Source organism: Parasteatoda tepidariorum, chromosome 2 (assembly GCF_982258835.1).
Source record: "Parasteatoda tepidariorum strain Cologne lab strain chromosome 2, Ptep-v5.0, whole genome shotgun sequence".
NCBI lineage: Eukaryota > Metazoa > Arthropoda > Arachnida > Araneae > Theridiidae > Parasteatoda > Parasteatoda tepidariorum.
The window spans coordinates 43,583,417-43,606,772 of NC_141756.1; the positions used below are offsets into that span (position 1 = coordinate 43,583,417).

General features: G+C 30.6%; 1 protein-coding gene across 4 annotated transcripts in view; it reads left to right on the plus strand.

The window, feature by feature from the left end:
• LOC107438595 (uncharacterized) overlaps positions 1-17,475 on the plus strand; it is a 95,253-nt gene extending 77,778 nt beyond the window's left edge. For all 4 annotated transcript variants that reach the window (XM_016050909.4, XM_071177466.2, XM_071177465.2 and 1 more), the window contains exon 4: positions 14,166-17,475. In XM_016050909.4, coding sequence (XP_015906395.3) covers positions 14,166-16,903 — 2,738 coding nt within the window. In that variant the 3' untranslated portion in view covers positions 16,904-17,475. The remainder of the gene's footprint in view (positions 1-14,165) is intronic.
• The last annotated feature ends 5,881 nt before the right edge of the window (positions 17,476-23,356 follow it).

The following is a 23,356-nucleotide window of genomic DNA, read 5'->3' on the forward strand; positions in this document are numbered from 1 at the left end:
CAATTAAACTTGATTTAGTAGACTTGCCGTGCTTAGAATGTACGAATAGGGAAAGCCTTACTCAATATTTGGTGTAGTATATCATTTTGTATGGATATTTAAAGAGTACGATGATTTATTAAAACTTCTATGATATCTCTACTACATTGAAAAACATAGGGACTATTCCTAGATGTCATGTCATTAAAAAGTGACCAATTTTATCTTGAAAAATTATTTTCTAAAAAAAAGTAAATTATTTATCAGATGTGATGTGTTGATTAAAAGACGGAAATTTCAGTTTACTTATAGTATAAATACCCAGCCTAATTGCAACATAAAATAAAATTGGGAATTAGTTATAATAATTAAGAGTCTAATTGCTGTTAAATCTATAACTGACGGTTAAGGTTTGACTTATAGGCATCTCTTCAAGCCTTTTAGCGTCTTAACGTCCATAGAATGGAAAGTTGCCATTTGGATTTGAAATGAAACTAGGATTCCTTACATGCTTCGGGAGTTGTAGGAAAATTTTCACTCCTTTAGGTAGGAGGCCATAAGTCAACTTAATTAAGTAGACATATAGTGTTAAAGAGAATGTACGAAGTGAGAAGACCTTGTTCAATGTTTATTGCATTGTATAATTTTTTACGTATGTTTAAAAAGTGAAAATGAATTGTAGAAACAATTAAGAATAGGTGCAATTTCAGGATGCTATGTCCCTAAAAATAGCTGTTAAAAATTACAAAAATCAAAATTTAACATGAAAAAGAGATAAAAAGCTTTATAATGGACGAAGGAAAAAATGAAGGATATTTATATTTAAAAAAGAATAAAGGTTATATTAAAAAAATCAAATAGATTTCTAAAGGGTTAATCAAGTATTTTACGTACCTTTAAGTCAATTTCTTCATTTAAGTCAATATAGATGCAATGAAATGAATAATATTAATTTATAATATTAATTTTAACCAGTGTTACAGAATCTAAATATTTTATTTTTAATCTATTAAAATACTTAAATTGTTGTGGTCTGTAGACGCAAGAAAATCTTAAGGCATTAAAATGAATTTAAAACACAAAATATTTTTTTCGGCAAACTCAGTATAAAAATAAGCATTAAAACCATTTCTTATTGATGTTGGTGAACGCTTAATGGGTTGATACAACATATAATGGAATCCATACTTAACAATGATTAGCCCAAAATTTTTGTCATTAAGAAGAATTTCATAAATTTAAAATCGTAATTACCCATGAATTATTTTTTATTCCACATTTAACAAGATTGTTTTGCTCATTTAACGGTATTTTATGCACAAATATATTTAATATACATTTGGTGTCGTTATCTTCAACCATTTTAAACTAATACACCAATCATATTTTATAATTTCAGTTATTATTGTGAATTTTTTTCATTAAAATACAAAGTAAAAATCTTGACAATAACATTTAAAATTAAAAGTTTAAAGCCAAAAGTATTATTCTCCTATATTATATTATGAATTAATTCCATGATACTAACTTGTTACGGTGATAAAAATAGTAAAATAGAACGTTAATAAAAAGGTATTAATTACTGTTTTACAAATATTAAAGTCTTTGATAAGGTAAATTTATTTTTATAATGAATTTTATATAAAAATAGCATACAATCAACATATACTTTTAAAATTATTAAAATAATTACTTAAAATTAAGAAAAAAATTTGAAACTAGAATTTTGCTCTTTTGCTAAAATATTCTTGTTGACTAAGAATATTTAACGTGGATTTAGAGTAACCAAAACTAAATGAGTATTTTGAAAATTAAGTTTGTGTATGAAATCTGTGTTACTACCATAAAACATATTGGAAGAATTTAATTAATAGTTTTATTATTTTTAATAAATATTTTAATTAAAATGATATGAATCAATCCTTGAGATTGGCAAACAACGGCTTAGCATGGTAAGATGATTTTTACCTATTAAGTTAATATCATTCTTAACTTGCTGGTCATCTCTTATTTCAACAGATTCTTTATATGTATTTACTTTTGACAATGATTTATTCGATATAAATAGTATATATGTCGAATAAATAAATCAGTCATTGTTCAATAGTTTTTTTTTCTTGCAAGTAAAAAAATACAACTATATCGCTACTTAAGTAATTATTTTTACAGATAACTATGTCTTACGTTATATGAATATTTTCAATGGCATGGCCTCTTAACGTCTCTTACAACCGTACTTTTACACACTAATTTCCATCTTTATACAGTCTCTCAAATCTCTAGCCAGCTTCCTTTTTCTTACCCTCATCAGTTATCCAATGAATTTTTACTTTTTACACTAAATCTGAAACTAATTGACGGCTTGATTTTAAAATTTTCACGGCTTAATTATAAGTATAAGTTTTAAGATAACCAGCTTACTTCTAAACCTTTTTATTTAGACAATGAAGAGTAATGCCATCGATAATTTCAAAATATTGTATTCAATACTGATTTTTTAAAATTCAAACATTGATTTGTCACCTTAAATATGTCCTAATATGTCGCTATCAAAAAATCAGTTATTGATCAGGGAATCATGAATGTCAGGACTCCGTCACTTAGAGATCAGCGACTTAATGGTGGTAGTGTGGTCAACATTGCTCACTGGATGCCTTTACTTGTTAAGCAAGTTGGAACTCATTGATCGGAAGTTGGGTGGGCTATTAAACTATTATCAGTGATAAAAAAATTGGGTTCTTATTGCAGTATATTATCTTGTTGTTGTAGTTTGACATTGCCATCTGGAATACTAATTCTGACTTTTCTGCTTCGGAGGCTATCCTAAACACTAACCTGGCAAACGTTCAATCTTGGGCCACAAATTTTAAACCCTTGATTAACCCAGTTTGTTGTCTTAAGCACGGAAAAATCATGGTTTATGCTATTTGTAACTTAAAAATATTGCTTTTACTAGTTTTTTTTGTTTTTTTTTTTAAATTTTACTATTTCATTTTAAAAATTGAAGAACAATTGTATTTTCTTTTTATTTCAGAGGCAAAATATATTATTTTTAATTCAATATACAATTTATAGAACACACTGAGTAATATATGTATAATATTTTCATCAAAGAAAGATATAAATAGTAAGAAGTAAGTTAGAAATAAGTTTTATTGGAAAAGTAAGGGATCATTTCTCCGTTAAGATCCAATATTTGATCTCTGCGGTTACGAGTCAACTTAAATTAGGATATGTCAGAAAACTGCCAAAACTTGCTATAATGACCAAAAATATTCAATAATGCCATTTATATGCTTTTTCCGTTACTTTATATCAGTCTTTTCTGAGAGATAGTAACATTTATACAAATTAGCTATTTTACTTCTTAAAAGCGATAGCTCTTAGAAAAACATAAATTTTCAAAGCTTAAAATTAGTTCTTCATTTATTCTGTTTTCACCTAATAGGTTTGATCTTCTATATAGACCTTCAATGGTAAACTGATCTTTCAATAGTATTCACTGGATGCCCAGTACGGGGGGCGGGACAGGATTAAACCGAGCTATATGGACCAAGAATCAAATATTCTCATAATAAGTGAAAAAAAGTTTCTTTGTTTATTCATTGGAACATGAAGAAAGTAAAGATAAAAAGAATAAATCTTATTCTAATCTCAATGTAGATAAAAAACAAGAATCTTATTTTGAGCAATTAAAATGTAACGGATTAAAAAGGAATTAATGATTCTTGGGAAATTGTTATAACATATAAACTTTCCGTTGTAAAAATTAAAAATGTAGAGTGAAAAATTTAAGAAATCTTTCAGATAAATATTACTGGAAAATATAATATCCTCGTCACAATTCAACTTTTATAGTAAAATAGTAAAATATGCACTAAGAAAAAAAATGTTGTTAAAACTACAAAAAAGGTGTAAAAATTTACCATGTTTCTGGTTCCACTGCCAACACCGAAAAGCTCGTAATTCTTACAAAACATCTTTGGTAATAATTTTTAAAAATTAAAAATAAAATAGGAATTTATATTATGTGATAAAATTTGTTAAATGCCAAAAATTTTTTAATTTTTTTCATAATACCACAGGGCATGGCACAAAATTCGTTTATTTTGTTAAATTTACTTTTCAGAAGTGCATATTTTACTAAATTTTCGGCAAGGAGAACTGTAATTTTGAATAACAGAACTTATTTTTCCTTGTGCTGAGAATTTATGCTACATCAATGTTAGCAGAGGCATATTTTTCTTCTATTTTACTACGAAGACGTGAATTGTTTTCTAACATATTTAATCTGACTTTTTAACAAAAAAATACACCAAGAGATAAGTCACTACAGAGATAAATTTGTTGGTTTGCTAAACAAGTTCCTAATCCATATAAAGACTTGCTTGATCATTGATTCATGTTTTTTTTTTATTTTTTGGATATAACCTTTTGTTGTAAATATTAAATTTACGGTGCTTCAGTGCCGGTACTTTTAATCTTTTGTTAAATAAAAATGTTATTAAATTACAAAGTTATATCCTTGTTATTAAAATTCCATAGGTTTAAATAAGTATGCGATGAGGGAACTATAAATAAAGACTAAATAAAAATTTAAAATATATGGTAAAATTATTTGAAAGCGTTCCTGATTTGCAAAACCATTTATTGGTTAAAGTTTCGGGTGTAGTTTAATGTTTCTTAACATTAGCAGATTTCAAAATAAATTCAACAGCGTTTGACTTAACTAGTATCTTGAATAACCAGCGTCACTAGTTATATATTGTAAGGATTATTGTTTCCTTGAGTACAAGCGTTTCATTATTCAAGACTAATTTACGTATAGTAGTTTCTATGTCAGCGATTTCAAGCAATTTATCGTTCACTGACAAATTATCACGAGAACTTCGGTCATTAAATTCTGTATTTGTATTACAACGATATTGTAATCAGTCCTATTTGGAGTAGATTACTACAGTGAATTACTTATATTAGCTGAATCTGGGCTGTTGAAAATTCAATATTTATGCATTGCAGTTAGATGACTTAATAGGTTTCAGTGTTGAGAATTAAAATTTAAAGATAAAATGTTTAGATTTACTTTGCAGTTCTGTATTTTTTTACAAAATGTGTGGGAACGATAAAATTCTTTAATTTTCCATTTCAACATACTTATTAGTGAGTTGAAAAGTAAGTGATGACAAGAGTAATAAAAGTAATCGAAAAAATGATCATATTCTTTAAGATCAATGCGGCAAAAATATTTAGCAATACAGATCAAAGAGAGGAATAAAGTAGTTCAAACTAACAAAAGTAGGTCAAACTTTACTATATTCTAGTCAAAACTACCATGATATAGGAAAATTTAGCTTATTCTGGTTCTATGGGAACACCAAAAAGCTCAGTAACACAGCATATTTTGGATTGATTAACCAATATTAATATTTTTTTCCAGAAATCCTATTACCATGCATTGCAGTTATTTTACCAGAGTTGTTTTCTCCGTGATAAAAAAAGAAATTATAAATCATTATTTTTTGTTAAAGCGTTTCTCAATTAATTATTTGTAGTTAAGCAATGAATATATTTTATAAGCATTGGTTTATTTTAATATTTATTTATTTACTTAATTTCTAACAATAAACCGTTACTTTAATTATTTTATTCGAATTTATAGAACTATTTTATTTGAAAAAAATAATCAAACTAATTACTGACTGTGACGTAAGAAACATGAAAAAAAGCACATTTTATAAATTTTAATTGCCTAAAAGTAACGGAATAAATTTATCTTGTTAATTTTCCATTTATTACTAGAAATATTTAGTAACTAAAAATATATATTTATTTTCAAAACCAGTAACATGAAAAAAATTTGGTGACCATGTAAAGACATTATGAATATAATTGAAATTGTCTCAGTTCCTGTTCATATAAATTATTGTCAAGAAAGTATCTTTCACTCATTAGGAGCAGAATAGAAATTAATCTTTGTAACTATTCAATGTATAAAAGTAAACAGCATCATAATACTAGTATTTTGCTGTATAATTAGCAAAAATTTTAAGTAAAAGAAATCGTTCCTGCAAGGACCAAATTTAAAAAGTGAAAACTATAATCCATGTGAATAAAACAAAGTAACAAAATTTGCAATTAATTGCGGCATTTAAATAATTATTTCTCTTTTTAGATTGCTTTAGAAAGCATTTCCAAAGCCAATAAATAATGAATTGCCGAAATGAAACTTTAGCAGTTCCTTTTGTAAGAGGAAATGTGGTGTTTTCAAATATGTTTTATCTTTGTCCGTACAAATATTTTGCCTTTTAATTGGGCTAAGAATTTAAAATAGCAATTTACTTTGAATGAACCATTTATTTAACAGTTGTGCCAAATGGTGAAAATAAAATATTTTATTTTAAAAGAAACTTTAATGTTTTCTAATTACTTTCGATTGATCGTAAATACTTGTAATCTGCGCAAATTTTTTCCAAAAACTTGTCTTTTTATTCTATTACAGCATAACTTTATATCCTAATCAATATTTGTAAGAGATTTCTATTTCTCTCTCTCCATTTATATATATATATATATATATATATATATATATATATATATATATATATATATATATATATATAATGATTTTTTAGTAAATTAGTATTGAGAGCAACATGATTGAAGAGTCCAGTTGTGCATAATCTTCTTTTATTAAGTTGCGATGGTGAAATAGCAGTTTAACCCCTCTCCGAAGCGGGAGAGGGGGAACAGATATCCCGTCTAAGCTGACGGATTTTTTATTAGCAAAACAAACAACAAAAAGCCACGCAAAATCTTGCGGTCTGCATTTTATAGGATGATTAAAAAGAGTAAAAAGTCCAGCCATATGGTTTTTTCTGTATTCTTACGCCTCATCAAATTTATTTATTACTCAAAGCAAATCGTTTAATCTTTCCTTATATGGAAGTGAAAGATCTTAAAATAACTTCTCTTTTGAAGTATTAATCTAATTATTATTCATTGGCATGTTTTTAGCCTTGAAGTCCCAAAATAGAATTTCTACCCTTATCCTTTACTAAAGATATTTAATGAAAAGGAATGAAGTTTTAATGCTTTTATTAATACAAAAGTATTTAATTTTTGTATTACATCCCCCCCAAAAAAAATTTTGGTAAGCCAAAAAAAAATTTAGAATACTATGAATACATAAACTTAATGTTGGTATGACTGTCCTCTTTCCTACTATAAATAACCTTTTTCCACTATGTGAAAAAAATTATTTACAGCAACAACAATAATAAAAACATAATAATACAATTTATCTATTTAGTGAATTAAACAGAAAGAAAAATTAAACATATTATATAACTATTCTAAAAAACTTTTCAAAATTTTTCACACAAAAATATACAAAATTTTTATGCAAAACGACCTGGACAACAATTGTCATTTAATCAGAATTTACGATTGTGTATGGTTAAAAAAAAATATTCACAATTTTTATGTGAAAGAGATGGACAACTAAGTGTCATTTAATCAGAATTTAAGATTCTGTATGGTTAATGGGGTTTTTTACTAGATGAAATTCTGTATTCCCCGTTAAAATGGAGGAAAACAGAATTTCATGAAGCACTGTGTAATTGAGAGATCCAGACTGGATAAAACAAAAATAGCTTAGAGAGTTTTTTCTCACTGTGTTGAGAAAAAAAAAGTTCAAGTTACTTCGCCCTCACTCCTAACTGATGCTGAGGTAAACATCTCCACAAAACGCGATTCGGATCTCTCAAAAATATAGGGATTACTTCTTCCCTTGAAGAAAGTAAAAATTTTCTGTTGGTGACTATTCATGATTTAATTTTAACATTTGTGGGTTGTGATATTTCCTAAGCTTTGAAACATGTACTATTTCAAAATTTTGTTTACTCAAATTATTCTTTTTATTTATTTTATAATTAACTTCTGAAATTTTTTGAAGAATTTTATACGGTCCACTAAAAGGAGGTGACAACTTCCTCGTATTAGGATAAGTAAATTCTTCAAACAGAACTAATTCATCATTTTTAAAGTCTATATCTAAAAATCTAGAATCATAATAAATTTTATTTCTTTCATGATATTCTCTAGTTCTTTGAATTGCTATTTTCTTAGCTTCTTCAACAGGTGGATAGACTTTTTCATTTAAGGGATTTTCGTAGGGGAGTCTACCATGCATGAGGTATGCAGGTGGAAACTTTGTTACAGAATGGGGAGTTAAGTTATAAGTATTAACTATATCTTTCAACAAAACAGGCCAGGGAGTTTTAGTAGGTTTTTCATTAATTTTACATTTTAAACGGGTAATTATTGTTTGACCAAGGCGTTCAACCTTGCCATTAGACTGCGGATGATGTGCAGTTGTCAATAATTGTTGAATTTTATTATGTTTCAAAAATTTTTTAAAATGAGAAGAAGTAAAAGCAGCGTTTCGATCACTCAACAAGGATTTAGGAATTTGATTTTGAAAAATTTGATGCAAAAAATTTGTATAAGTTTCTGAGCTAATGGATTTTGATGCAAAAGCCCAAATGTAGCGTGTAAGGTGGTCAATAATTAAAGTTAAATATTTCTTTGTTGAATTATAGTAATTCAATCCACCAACACTATCTATTGCTAGTAAGTCAAAAGACTGATTAACAGGGGGTAAGGATTGTAATAATCCAAATCTTTTCTGTCGCGGTTTTTTATTTAATTGGCACGTATGACAATGTTTACAAAATTTTGTTATATCTGAAGTTATGTTGTTCCAATAAAAAACAGGGGTTATTAAGTTAATCATTTTCTGTACTCCTGGGTGATTAAATTTATCATGAGCATTTTGCAGAAGTTTTAATCTTAACGAAAATGGAACAACTATTTTAGTAAAATTTTTCTTACGTACACACAAAACATTATTGATATCAACAAATTTACCTTGTAAGTTATCTTTCCTTTGAGCTTCCACTATTTCACTCAAATTCAATAAATGTGAAACATGAACATTATTATTTTTACTATTACTTTGGACAATTGAATGTGTTGCATCTCTCGAAAGCCAATCTGCTTCAAAATTAGCAGAGCTTTTGTGTATTTAATATCATATTCATACATACTTAACAATAATGACCATCTAAATAATCTTCCTTTTAAATTTTTAACATTTTTTAGCCAAACTAAAGCAGCATGGTCAGTATGTATGGTGAATTTTTGTCCAAAAAGGTAATGATGGAATTTATTTAAAGAATCTACAATAGCAAGACATTCAAGTTCTGTAATTGCATAGTTTTTTTCATAGTCCCTTAATGAACGAGAATGAAAAGCTACAGGATGCAATACACCACATTCATCTGTCTGTTTTAGCACACATCCAATTCCAACTAATGATGCATCAACAAAAAGATGACATTCATGATTAGGGTTAAAAATTTTCAAAATTGGTTTACAAATAATAGCATTTTTTAAAAGTTCAAAAGATTGTTGACATTTTTCTGACCACACCCATTTTACATCTTTCTTTAACAAGTTATTTAAAGGATGTCGAATACTCGCATAATTATCAATAAATTTATTGTAAACATTTATTGATCCGAGAAATCTTTGTAATGATTTTACATTTTTAGGGGGCACTAATTTTTTAATCACTTCGATATTATGGTTATCGGGTGATACAATTCCATTTTTAATTTCATATCCTAAAAATTCTATTTGTTTTTGCAAAAATGAACATTTTGAAAGTTTTAATTTTAAGTTTTCCTGTTTACAAATATCAAAAATCTTTTTAAGATGGGTTAAATGTTCATCATAAGAATTAGAAAATATAATGATATCATCAAAGTAGTTTGTAGCAAATTTAATTTTATGTTTATTTAAAATTCTACGAACTGTACGTTGAAAAATGCTCGGGGCATTCTTCCAGCCAAAAGGTAATCTTAAGTATTCAAATAGACCATTGTGAGTAGCGAATGCTAATTTCTCAGTGTCATCAGGATGAATACGAACATGATGATATCCCTGTGATAAATCTATTTTAGAATAATAACTACTATTAGACAACTTTTCTATTAAAGTTTGTATTAAAGGTAGAGGTTCAGAATCTGTTTTTGTAATTTGATTTAGTTTTCTATAGTCAATACATAAACGACTCTTTTTATTTTCATCTTTTTTAAAAACTAAAGTTACTGGGGCAGCATAAGGGGATGAACTTTCTTTTATAATGTTATTTTTTAACAATCCCTCTATTTGTAAATCAATTTCTTGTTGTTGTTTTGAGGATGTTTTGTACGGCCTTAGAGATATAGGTAAATCTGAGGTTAACCTGACTCTTTGCGGTTCCATTCTAATTTCTCCTACGTCGTGTTTATGTTTTGCAAAAATATCATCATAACTTTCTAAAATTTCTTTTAAGTCCACATTTTCTATTTTGCTTTCATTTTTTATTTTTTCGTCGATATTTACCTGATAATGTGTGCGCCCATTACCTAGATCTATCTTCGAATCATTTGAAATTTTTGGACATTTTTTCTTTTTCCTATTTGTCCTTTTCCTTTTATTTTTGTTACCCTTTACATTATTTTTTTCAATGTTTACTTTTACTGAAACATCTTCAACTTTTATTTTTTCAACATTTTTACCCTTAACATTTTGAGAATTGTGCTGTCTAATGTGCAAAGATAAGTTGTCACTGTTAAAATTAGCAGAGGTGATCAATCTCTTACCAAATTGAGTAACAACTGGCCCGACACAATCAATAAACAAACAAAACTCTTTGCAAGCCTGCAACCCAAGTAAAGCATATGGTAAATCAGTATCAATTACAAAAAACTTAACTGACTTAACAATTTTGCCTAATTTAAGGGGAAACTCACAAATTTTGTTAAGTGTTAGTTGTCCTTTTGTTTGGGTAACCTTTAATTCCTGACATTTTTTAATAGGAATATTCAATTTTAACACCAAATCTTTTGGTATTACATTTAATGTTGACCCGGTATCAACATTCAATAATATCTCTTTTACTTTTTCATTTTTATTTTGTTTTGGACGTCCCTTTACGTATTCATTTTTCACTTTATATCCATTTAGGTACCTATTTTCTACTATATATCCATTTTCGTACTCATTTTCAACTATATATCCATTTTCGTACTCATTTTCAACTATATATATCCATTTTCGTACTCATTTTCAACTATATATCCGGATATTAGTAATTGCTATTGATTACTTGTCATATTTTGAACGTTCACATCAACCACATTACTAGGGTTGTTTACACACGTGGAGCCCATGTGAAATTGATTCAAAAGTCCTTTCTTTGAGCAATATTTACATTGATTCAATGGGTTCTCCTGTGTAGTATGATGTATTTTGGGTTTTGTCACATTCGGGGTTACATTTTTATTTTTAGGACAAGCCGGGGCTTTATGTCCTGGTGCATTACACTTAAAGCACTTAATGTCATATTTCGGGTTTTCTAACTTCCTAACATATGGTCCCTTATTAGCTTGAAATTTATTTTTATCCAAGTCACTTTTAATTGTTTCATAAAGTTTAAGTTTTTGTTTAAATTCAAAAAGATTACTGGCTCCATAAAGAACTGTTTTATTATTTGTTTGGTCTGGTATTCCTTGAATTATATAAGTGATTAGAGCTAAGTCATCAATATCACTTTGAGTAGCTATTTCTCTCATTTTTAGGAAATATTCTTGAAGAGTTTCATTATACCTTTGTTTTCTTTTTTGCAACATTGCATGTACTTCTGCACTATTGCAACTGAGTCCAAATTCTTCAAGCAAAAGATTTTTTAATTTTTCATACGAATTTAACTGAGTTTCACTTCTAATTAAAGTTAATGCGTTACCTTTCATGCATCTTTTTGCAAATAAAAACTTTTGCATATCAGACAATTTAAATAAATTAGCATGAGTTTCAAAATTTTCAAACCAAGAATTTATGTTATCATAGCGATTTCCATTAAACATAGGGGTAACTGCTTCAATATCTGAAAAACTAACTACTAATTTTGTTTCATTTTCCCTATTTATATTATTACTAGAATTTTGACTATCGGACACCATATCTTCATCAACACTAATTTTTGTACATATAGAATTTAAATTAACTTGTGTAAATTGATTTACACAAGTTTTAGTTGGTAAATGTGGTTCAAAATCAGTTTGAGTGTGTTTACTCTCAAACTGAGTAGTTTCCTCCTCATCTTCGGAGGGATTTTCCTTTACGATCGAATTTTTTAAGTGATTAAAATCACATAAACAATTTAAAATATGCTTGGCAATTTCCTCCTTATTTCCTTCACTGGAAATATTTAGAATGTCTGAAATTTTGATTAAATCCGAAAAATTAAAAGTATCACAAATTTCTTTCAGTTTGGTTGCAAATTCATTAGTGTTAGCTTCAAAAGAAAATTCTGAAAAATTAAGAATTTTGTTACGGTTTAATCTAGACAAATCATTTGGAAACAAAAGTTTAAATAATAACTTAATTTTGTTTGCCTTCGTTACTTTAATTGACGTTTGAACCACATCTATTTCTTTTAAAAACATTTTAAAAGCAGTATAAATGCACTATATCATAATAATTAAACTATATATCATAAAAATAAAAAAAAAACAATATAAACACAAGAATGCACTTCATATTATTATGAAGGAGAAAGGAAAAAAAAAAATGCAGATATGCACGGGATTTATCTTTGTAATAAAAAAAAAATAAGCACTTTTATCACACTTCGAAGAAGGAGAAAAAAAAAGCTTTTTCCTATAAAGGAATTTTCCATAGGAGCAAAAGCTCCTCTAATTTTTCGAATAAACAACGCGCACATATAACAAACGCGCACATACTTCTTCTGTTTTGATTTCGCAAAACTTTTTTTTTTTTTTTTTTATCACTCGGTGCCGACTCACAACACAATTTTTTCTTTCTTTTTTTTCACAACATCATGATTAGGACTTTCGCACACTTGATTAGGACTTTTTAAAACACTAATCGCACACTTCATTGTTTCTGAGGGCACTAACAGGCATTGTAAACACAAACGTTTTCATGGCTGTCACAGTCTCAGGCAAAATCGAAGCATTCTGGTACCGTAAATTCACCGATGAAGCAATTTTTCTCCTGGGTGGGTGAGGAATCCTTCAGGACCTTCAGGGCGGCGTTAGGCGATCTCTTCCGGTTCAATGAAGCTTTTTCTCTTCAACACAAAGAGGGTGAAACAGGGATTTCCAAGGCGACGAAGTAGCATTCAGTTTAGGTATAGTTCACAATAGCATTGCACAAAAATTTTCTTTCAAGGGGTTTCCTGCACAAAGCAAACATCCTGCCGGCTTCTAATGATTTTTTAGTAAATTAGTATTGAGAGCAACATGATTGAAGAGTCCAGTTGTGCATAATCTTCTTTTATTAAGTTGCGATGGTGAAATAGCAGTTTAACCCCTCTCCGAAGCGGGAGAGGGGGAACAGATATCCCGTCTAAGCTGACGGATTTTTTATTAGCAAAACAAACAACAAAAAGCCACGCAAAATCTTGCGGTCTGCATTTTATAGGATGATTAAAAAGAGTAAAAAGTCCAGCCATATGGTTTTTTCTGTATTCTTACGCCTCATCAAATTTATTTATTACTCAAAGCAAATCGTTTAATCTTTCCTTATATGGAAGTGAAAGATCTTAAAATAACTTCTCTTTTGAAGTATTAATCTAATTATTATTCATTGGCATGTTTTTAGCCTTGAAGTCCCAAAATAGAATTTCTACCCTTATCCTTTACTAAAGATATTTAATGAAAAGGAATGAAGTTTTAATGCTTTTATTAATACAAAAGTATTTAATTTTTGTATTACATATATATATATATATATTTATATATATATATATATATATATATATATATATATATATATATATATATATATATATATATATATATATATATATATATATATATATATATATATATGGACTTCTTATAAAATATAATCACTAATATTTATTTTGAAGTTAAGCGAAGATTTTATTATACTTAAGGCATATTAATATATTTGTCACAATTCTAATTCTTAAAATTTAGTTTTTCTTGTTTTCTTGTGAATATTTACATAGTGACTATTTTTATTTCATTGTTTGTTATTTGTTGATTCACTTTTCATACAGCTAAAAATAATTCTTTGTTGCATTTCAGGTGGAAAAAAATTATCTTTCCAGTGTCCTGATTCCACCAAGTTTGATTGGAGGACTAAAACTTGCCGGCATGAGAAAAAAGTTATTTGTGAAGCTCTTTCTTGCACCGACAAAGAAGATGGAATTTATATCGATTCCAATAGTTATTGCCGAAGATATTTCCAATGCAGTTCTGGTAATATATCAGAATATGTTTGCCCTGATGGAACAATTTACAATGCAAGGCAGCACCGATGTACTAGAAGCTCGACAACCAGATGCCATGGACTCGAAGCAGCTCAATGTACTGGGTTACCAGATGGGTACTATCCTGATTTCGCTGCTGACTGCAAAATATTTGGACTTTGCATGACCGGTGGCTTAAAAACTTTTAACTGTCCAGCTGGTACTTTATTTGACATCAGGTCACTTACATGCGAAAGCGATGCCTATTGTCCCAAGCCAGAAATCGATAAATGTCTCGGAAAAGCCAATGGAATTCACGCTGATTTTGACTCAGGCTGTCGAGATTTCTATATGTGTCTTGATGGATTGTTAACACATCAGGGGTCTTGTCCCCAAGGAACAATCCTAAATCAAAGAAATGGTAACTGTCAACCTTCTTCATTAGTGGTTTGTACTACAGTTATTGACGGTGATTGTGATGGATTGCTCGATGGCGTCCATCCAGATTACGATACAGGTTGCTCAGCTTTTTATATTTGTTTGGGACAGAGAAGGATATCTACTTCTTATTGTTCTGGAACAAACTTATACGATATTGCAAGTGATAGGTGTCTGCCTTCCAGCTTTGTTGTTTGCCGGAAAAAGCTGTCTTCCTCTTCTCCTCCGCGTTTGTTTGATTCCTATAATTGTGAAAATCGCCTTGGAATGTTTCCAGAATTCTCTAGTGATTGTCAAAGATACGCCACGTGTGCATATGGGCATAAGCAATACTTTAGTTGTCAAAAAGGATTTTCATTTGACCCGCAATCGAATGCATGTGTTCGTGGTGCTGTAAATTGCAACGCACCATTTGCAGTTGCAACATTTCAGTGTTTGCCTAGTGATGACGGTATATATATTGGACCAAATTGCTCGCAGTGGCATGAATGTAAGAATGGAATTGGATTTACTAACGTGTGTCCCCAGGGTCTATTATATGATGTGAATTTCGGTAAGTGCATTGGAAGCAATGTGAAATGTCCAACAAGTTTTATTGTTCAAAAAAGGTTAATTCGCGCCACGGACATATTGCACTTACCTAGCATAGAAGAGGATTTTATTTGTGAATCAAATAAGATTGGATTGTACGAAGATCCTATATCTTGTAGAAATTTTCATTTTTGTGTCGATGGAAAACGATCTTCTTATGCTTGCCCTCATAACTTCTTGTTTCAAAGAAACACTCATAGGTGTGCGTGGAACGAAAATTCCGAATCTTGCAAAAATAATAAAGTTAAGTTGATGAATAACCAGCAGAATTTATTCAGCTGTGCATATTTGGAAGACGGTATGTATGCAGATTTCAGCTCAAACTGTAAAAGATACTTTGTATGTGAAAATGGAGATGCTATTCCAGTATACTGTCCAGAAAAGCAAAAATTCAATGCATTAAAAATGATGTGTGATAGGGAGGAGTATGTTAGCTGTACATCTCATACTCAACCAGCCCGTGCCCGAACAATAAACCGAGCAAGTATGCAATCAGATGATGTTTATCATGTCTACAGACCCGATGATTTGTTTACTGAGACGTATAGTTACGTTACTCAAAGTGAAGATGATACCACAAAACCCCCTAATTTAAAGACAAAAATATACTACGAGTACGATACCGTCTCAGAGGACGAAAGAATTCCAAGTCCTACTGATTTAAATGCGGGGCTAGATAGATCAAAAGCACCGAACTCTATTAGTTCCGAATCAATAAATAAGCGACATCATGTTACAAAATATAACCCAACACTTCACGAAGCGAATAATGCCATGTCAAATAGTTTAACTACAATATCCTACGGTGAAAGATCGAAGCCTTCCACGGATGATGACAAGGTGGATAAATTGGCGGGAAAACCACCAAGCCAAGATCTGGCTGAGGCTTGCAGAAACGAAGACACTGGTTTTTTTCCGGATTACGAAAGTGGCTGTAGAAAGTTTCATATTTGCTTTAGATCCATTCAAAAAACTTACAGCTGCCCCAGTATTTTACTCTTTAATCCGGAAACGCAAAAGTGTGATCTTCCAGAAAATGTAGTATGCAGCAGACCTCAATCTGTAGTAGAAAGTGTCTTTGATTGCAAGTCCAAAATCAATGAATTTGTACCTGATTTTGAATCTGGATGCCGGTACTACATTGGTTGCATGGATGGTCTGCCTTATAAATTCGCTTGTCCAAAAGGCAAAATATTTAGTTCGGAAACATCTATATGTGAATACGAAAATACCTACAAATGCCAATACCCACAACAGAGTAACTCCACTCTTTTTGACTCAAACAATGAAGAAAACTATAAATCTCCATCATACAGACATGTTCATGGTATTCCTGGACAGTTTTATTTTTCTTGTTCAGATAAAAAGGATGGCTTTTATCCAGATTTTACGAGGCATTGCCATGTGTTTTATCGTTGTGTTAGGGGGAAAAAGTTTTCCCATTATTGTAAACAAGGACTTTTATTTAATCCTGAATCAGGTATATGTGACTTTGAAGAAAACGTTAATTGCTCGCCCGTGAATAGGACGATATTAGAAAACTAAACATTGTTGAATGCGAAAGATCTTTTATTTCCATGCCAGGCCAGTAAACATAAAGCCATTATTATGATTTTATTCTTCACTTAGCAGAGATTTGTGTAAATAATTTGTGAAGATCTGGGTGCGATTTACCCTAGTAGTTACTGTGTAATACCTTCCCTACAAATCTTTGTAAATGTTTGTAAATATATTGATTTAGTTATTTTTTTACTATACTGAACTGTCTACTGTTTGCTGCAGGTCAGCAGGTTGATTATTATATTTTTTTAAGAACATGAAATTTATTGAAACACATATGAGACTTGCATATTCATAATACATTAAAGAATATTATCATATTCCATTAGTGAATAATTTATACAAATAAATAAATTCATCAATGCCATGTAGTTAATATCATACATTATTATTTAGTTCCAAGATCTTCGATGTAAGATATTTTTGGTCTTTTTAGTATACTAATATGTAGACTGTTAAGAAAACATATATTATTATTGCTAGTAGCTTGTTTTCTACAATAAAATTTCTTCTGTCGGAAATATTATTTATCATTTAAATAAAATTTTATTTTTTCATGGTTCGCTGTTTTTTTATAGTTCTTACTTCATTATACTTCGAAAAAAGTTGACAGCTATAATTATTATTTTAACAATACTATAGCTTTTATTGCGTTCGGATACTTCTAATTACAATACATTGTGTTTATTCTTAAAATGTACGGCCTAGTGTCTGATTTCGTAGTATAAAAGAAATTAAAAAAAACATTTAAAATCGTCTCTTTGATAATTAAAATATTTTCTATATAACAAAAGTCCAATCAATAGTTACTCAAATGCTCAATTTTTTAATTCCTGCTCTCTACACTTGTCTGCAAACATTCTAGACTGCAAAGAAATCCGCATTAAGTTACGGTAAAAAGTACCACCACTCAAGTTGCTGGTGGTTTTTGCCTCAACACATTTTTACCGAAATATGTCACGGAACATATAATCTGTTATAACGTAATTTTTACAGTAATATTTATTGTGAAATTGCTTAGTTACCCTAATTAAATTAATGCTGTAAGAATTACGATATAATATTTTGCGGTAAAAATTGATTTTTCAATAAAATGAATTTTACGAATGATGTACCCAAAGTTATTTATACCTCTATTTTTCCCCAAAGTTTAACAATGTATTTGAAATCACTTTAAATACTGTTTTAAGAATTTGAGTGAATTAAATACGTTACGTTATTACGAATGTTACGTTATTTATAAAATCTTCTGTTTTAAAGCGAATTTATGCAATCATTTGAATAGGAAATTATAAGTGTATTAATATATCTTCAATGTATCCGATAGTTTGAGTTATCCATGTTAGAATTAAAGATAGTTCACTGTATAAGCATCAAAATGTTTCAATTTTCATTTAATTAGCTTTTTTTCCTTTAAATATACATATAAAATTTAGAATTTATCGTCATGCTCTTAGTATTGATATTTCGCATTTAATCAAATATTAAAGTTATTTACTTCGTAGTGCCTAATGCAATTTTTCAATTATCAAAGTTTACTGATGGAGAATAAGAGGTAAATGAAAGGTTTAAACAAACTAATATTGTTTTCGAATAAATTTAAAACAAATGAAGAGCGAAACAATCTAACAATAACATGATGGTTTTACCACCAACCCCACTTGTTTCAAATGCCTTCAGCTACTTTGCCACTTTTAATTAACTACTGTTTGACTTAATAATATGAACAAAACAAAATCTATGTTTGGATATTTGTAGTTTCAAAATTCATGTTTTGAAGTAAAATTCATTAAAACCTTTGTTTAATATTATATTTTTCAAAACATCAGTTTCAATTATTGTATTAGTAAATTTTTCTTAGCTTTGGAGTTAGATTGAGTTATGCAGTTTTTTCGAAGTTGAAATGCATTTTGAAATTTTATATGTTTATCACTAATTTAAACTAAAGCATAATTTATTTCTAAAAATAAGACCATAGTTTTACATTTTCAGTTTACAGAAAGTAATTTCAATAAATACTTAAGTAGTTCGCTACAGTGAGAAGGGGACATTTTTTTTCAATTTGTTTTTTTGAATTCTTAGATTTATTAAAAGGTAGATAAAGAAAATGTAAAGTGTAATTTTTTAGCCTAAGCTACCTATTATAGGTTAAATCTAAATTAGTTTAGCTATGGCTAGTTTAAATATCTCCGATATCTTCTTATACACTATCTGGCCATTAATGACCGGACACCCCTCATTTCGAATACATGAGGTGCTAGTATCAAGTCAGTAGGGCGTAGGGCCGCCAAGCGCCCGAATCACAGATTTAACCCTTCTAGTAAGGCTATCCACTAGGTGTTGGTACACGGCGGCAGGTATTGCCCGCCATTCCTCCTGTAACATGGCGAAGAGTTTAGTGGTGGTTTTGGGGCGTTGTGGTCTGGCCCTCAACCGGCTCTCCAGCTCATCCCAGAGATGCTCAATCGGATTGATGTCGGGACTTTGGGATGGCCAGTCAAGCTCTTGCACCCCCATTTCATCAAACCAGTCCGTGATGGCATGTGCTTTATGAATAGCTGCGTTATCGTGTTGAAACGCAAACGGGCCATTACCGAACTGTTGCCACAGGGTGGGAAGCGCCGAATTGTCTAGGATGTCTCTATACCCTTCTGCTTTCAGGGGTCCACGCACTAACACCAAGGGTCCAAGGCCAAACCATGAGAAACAGGAAAACACCATAATTTCTCCACCGCCGAGCTTCACAGTGGGGACAATGCACGGTAGGTACCGTTCTCCGGGCATTCGCCAGGTCCACCCCCGTCCATCAGAAAGCCACAACATGTAACGTGACTCATCACTCCACATAACGCTTTTCCATTGTTGTACTGTCCACTGGCGACGTGCTCTGCACCACTGAAATCGGTGGCGGGCGTTTGATGGAGAGATGTTTGGCTTATGTGCTGCTGCTCGTCCATGAAATTCTTGTGCAATCAGCTCCTGACGAATGGTACGTGTACTGGCAATACTGCCAGATGCAGCCCGGAAGTTGGTAGCGACAGTGTCCAACGAAATTTGTCGGTTTGCCTTCACTACACGTCGAAGAGATGATCGATCCCTGTCGGACATTATTTTGGGCTTGCCGGGTCGGGACTGCGGTTTTATCACTCCCTCTCGTTCCCATTTCAACACGACGTCACCAACTGTTGACCGTGGTATCTGAAACTTGTCGGAGATGGCACGTATAGAATGACCAAATCGGTGGAAGCCTTTGATCATGCACCTTTCCGCCTCATTCAGCTCTCGCCGTCCACTCATTCTCACTGTTAATGCTCGTATGGCCGTCGCCTGCTTACGAATGATCTTTCCCCCACCACAGGTTCCGTATTTATTCCGCCAGGACGATTCCACCTGCCGTTCAAGGGGTGTCCGGTCATTAATGGCTAGATAGTGTATATTGCGGCATATGCAATTTCGCAGAAAGCAGTTAAATTTGTTTACAATTTAAGCAATGGATTGCTTCTCATGACAGTAAAAGTATGTGAAATTGTAATGTTTGTCTTATTTAAGGGTAAAATATTTTTCATGAATCAAGCATTTTTGTTGGTTTTCAATGTGTATGTTATATTTTATTTTCACCAGCTGGATCTTTAAGGCACAAGTATAGTCCAATATTTTTTCTTTTTTTTTCGCGTAAAGAGAAGAAGAATATATTAGTGGTGTGGTAGTACAAATTAGTGGCCATCTCATATTCAGGCCCAAGAGAGATAGCAAAGTAAAATTGAAAAAATATGGCCTTTTTTAACTTATAGATATCGACATATCAAGGATTGAAGGATCCTTAAAAATATAAAAGTTGGTATCTACCAAAAAAAGAAAATACGATATATTTTAGTAAATTAGTCTTCATACTTAATACTTTCAAATAAATATGTATATTTATGAAATCTTTTGCTTCGTAAATGCTTTTGTTTGATTTTGTTTCGTTTCGTAATTTTAAGATGGAAGTTAATAAAAAGATGGATTTTTTATTACAATTTTGAAACCACCTTTTTTTAAATTTTAAAGATGAAGCAAATTATATTCTAATTCCGTAGAACTAATATATTTTGCGATAGAACCCTATAACTTACTCTATAGAGCCCTACATATTATTCTATTTTATATACCCAGAATTTAAAGAAGAACAACGTGTTAGTTGTGGAGAAGAATAGAATACCACAACTAAAAAACGATAAGTGCATGACACGTGTAAGGTTCATACAGTGGCTCTATGAAAAATGTACAAACATTGAAAACCTTTACAAAAATTGTGGTAATGTTTCTTCGAAAGTGGATGGGTTGCTTGAATCTGTACACTAGGCTTTGTTTATCAGATTCTTCTGTCTTAATTTCAAAGATAAATTTCATCATTTATAGTTTGTTGTAATTTTTTCATTTCATGGTCAATTGCATGAAATGTGTTATTTTCCATATTTCAACAAGATTTCTTCCTTACCGTATTTTATGTTCATCTCACCTGGACATAAAAGAGAGATTACTACTTGCTATTTACATTCTAACATTTTCTTTCAGACTTTATTCTCCCTATTCCATTTTTTTTTCAAACGATTTTGAGTACATGAATGCATTCAAATGCATATGATGAAATTTGAAAAAGGTTTTATTTCGATTTAAAGAAATCCATGGTCATTTATCTTAGACTTACTCTAATCGAAAATATCAGGTGTAACAATCCTCAAAAATTGCGTTTAAGAGAACAGATTTTAATAAGAAATACATGAGCCGTGATGGCGCTGGGGATTGCACGTTCGCAATCAGTCAAACAGGGTTCGAATCCTAGCCATAACTGCTTGATACGAATTCCGCACTCGGCTTGCACAGACCCAAGTGCTGCCGTCTACAGTGGTTGACGGATCCTGGGTGAGATTTCCCTTGCCATCAGGCTGATCATGGGAGGTTTGTGTGGTATTCCTTTCCATGTAATGCAAATGAGGGTTATTTCCATCAAAAAGTCCTCCAAGAAGGCAAATTTCTCCCAATACTTGATTCAAGAGTCCCTTGACTTTCGGATTGGGTTCAAAATTACAAGGCTATGGCGTTGGATATCAGTGGTCGTAAATCCCAAAATTAAGTCAGCTGTTCAACTATGGTTAAGAAATAAAATATGAAATTCAAATGATATGAGAGTAAATTAATCCGTTAGTACAGGCCAGTATTTGAAAGTAAATTTCCTCCAAAACTCAATGTAAATAAATTTTTAAAGTTATTGTTTCCTGAAACCAAGTAAAATTTCATTTTTCCTTATGAAAAAAGCTTTACGATGAATATTATTGGATCTAAAGGTTTTTGGTTGTCAATTAACTTCTTATTGCGTACATATGCAGAAAATAGAAGTGTTTAAGACTTAAATGTGGGTTTTTAACAAAACCTTATAGCAGCAACAACCTAACTCAATAGTTTTATGAAACGATTGAATAGCAATTACTTGTACAGTTGACAAAAAAAGTATTAGCACACTAAGCTAATTTAAAATTCTTGCAAGATAAAATAACCAAACTAATCCAAACTAGGATTTTCTTTACCTTTATTATAGTAAAAACAAAAGTAAGTGAAAATAAAAAGCACACTTGCTTTTACAGAATTTAAAACAAAAAAACATTATTATATTTTTGCAAAAAAAGTATTAGCACACTTAGTGAAATAAATAAAAACATTTTTCATTATCGGTGATTTGCTTTTTAATATCTTGTATGCAATCCATTGGCCTTAATGACTGCTTCTAATCTTCGTGGCATAGATTCTACTAACTTTTTGGTAATATCTGAGGAAATATTATTCCAGGAATGAATCAATGTAGATTCTAAAGAATCTCTTCCCGTAATGTGATTATTCCTTACTTCTTGATCTAGATGGTGCCAAAGATGTTCGATCGGGTTTAGATCAGGTGATTGGGGGGGGAGTGCGTAGCCTTCTTGGTGCATTATAAAGCAACCATTCCCTTGTTACATTCGCGGAATGTTTAGGATCATTATCTTGCTGGAATATATAGGTGTCTTGGAGGCCTAATTTTCTAGCACTGCTTTTCAAGTTACGGCGCAAAACCTCTATATACGATAAAGCTGTCATCCTACCATTAATAACTTCCAAATTTCCAACCCCATTATGCGCCATACAGCCCCAAACCATCACATTTCCCCCACCATGCTTAATTGTTGACAAGATATTTTTCTGATCAAGAGCAGTACCTTTTTTTCTCCAAACAGTTAAAATGCTTTTTGGCCGAAATATTTCAAACTTACTCTCATCAGAAAAAATAACTTGCTTCCAAAACTCCATTGGCTTACTTCGATAGGTCAGAGCAAACTCAAGTCTCTTTTTCCTATTAACCTCGCTAATAAAAGGTTTCTTCCTTGGCCTCCTACCCCGAAGACCACTCATATGGAGAACATTTCTAAT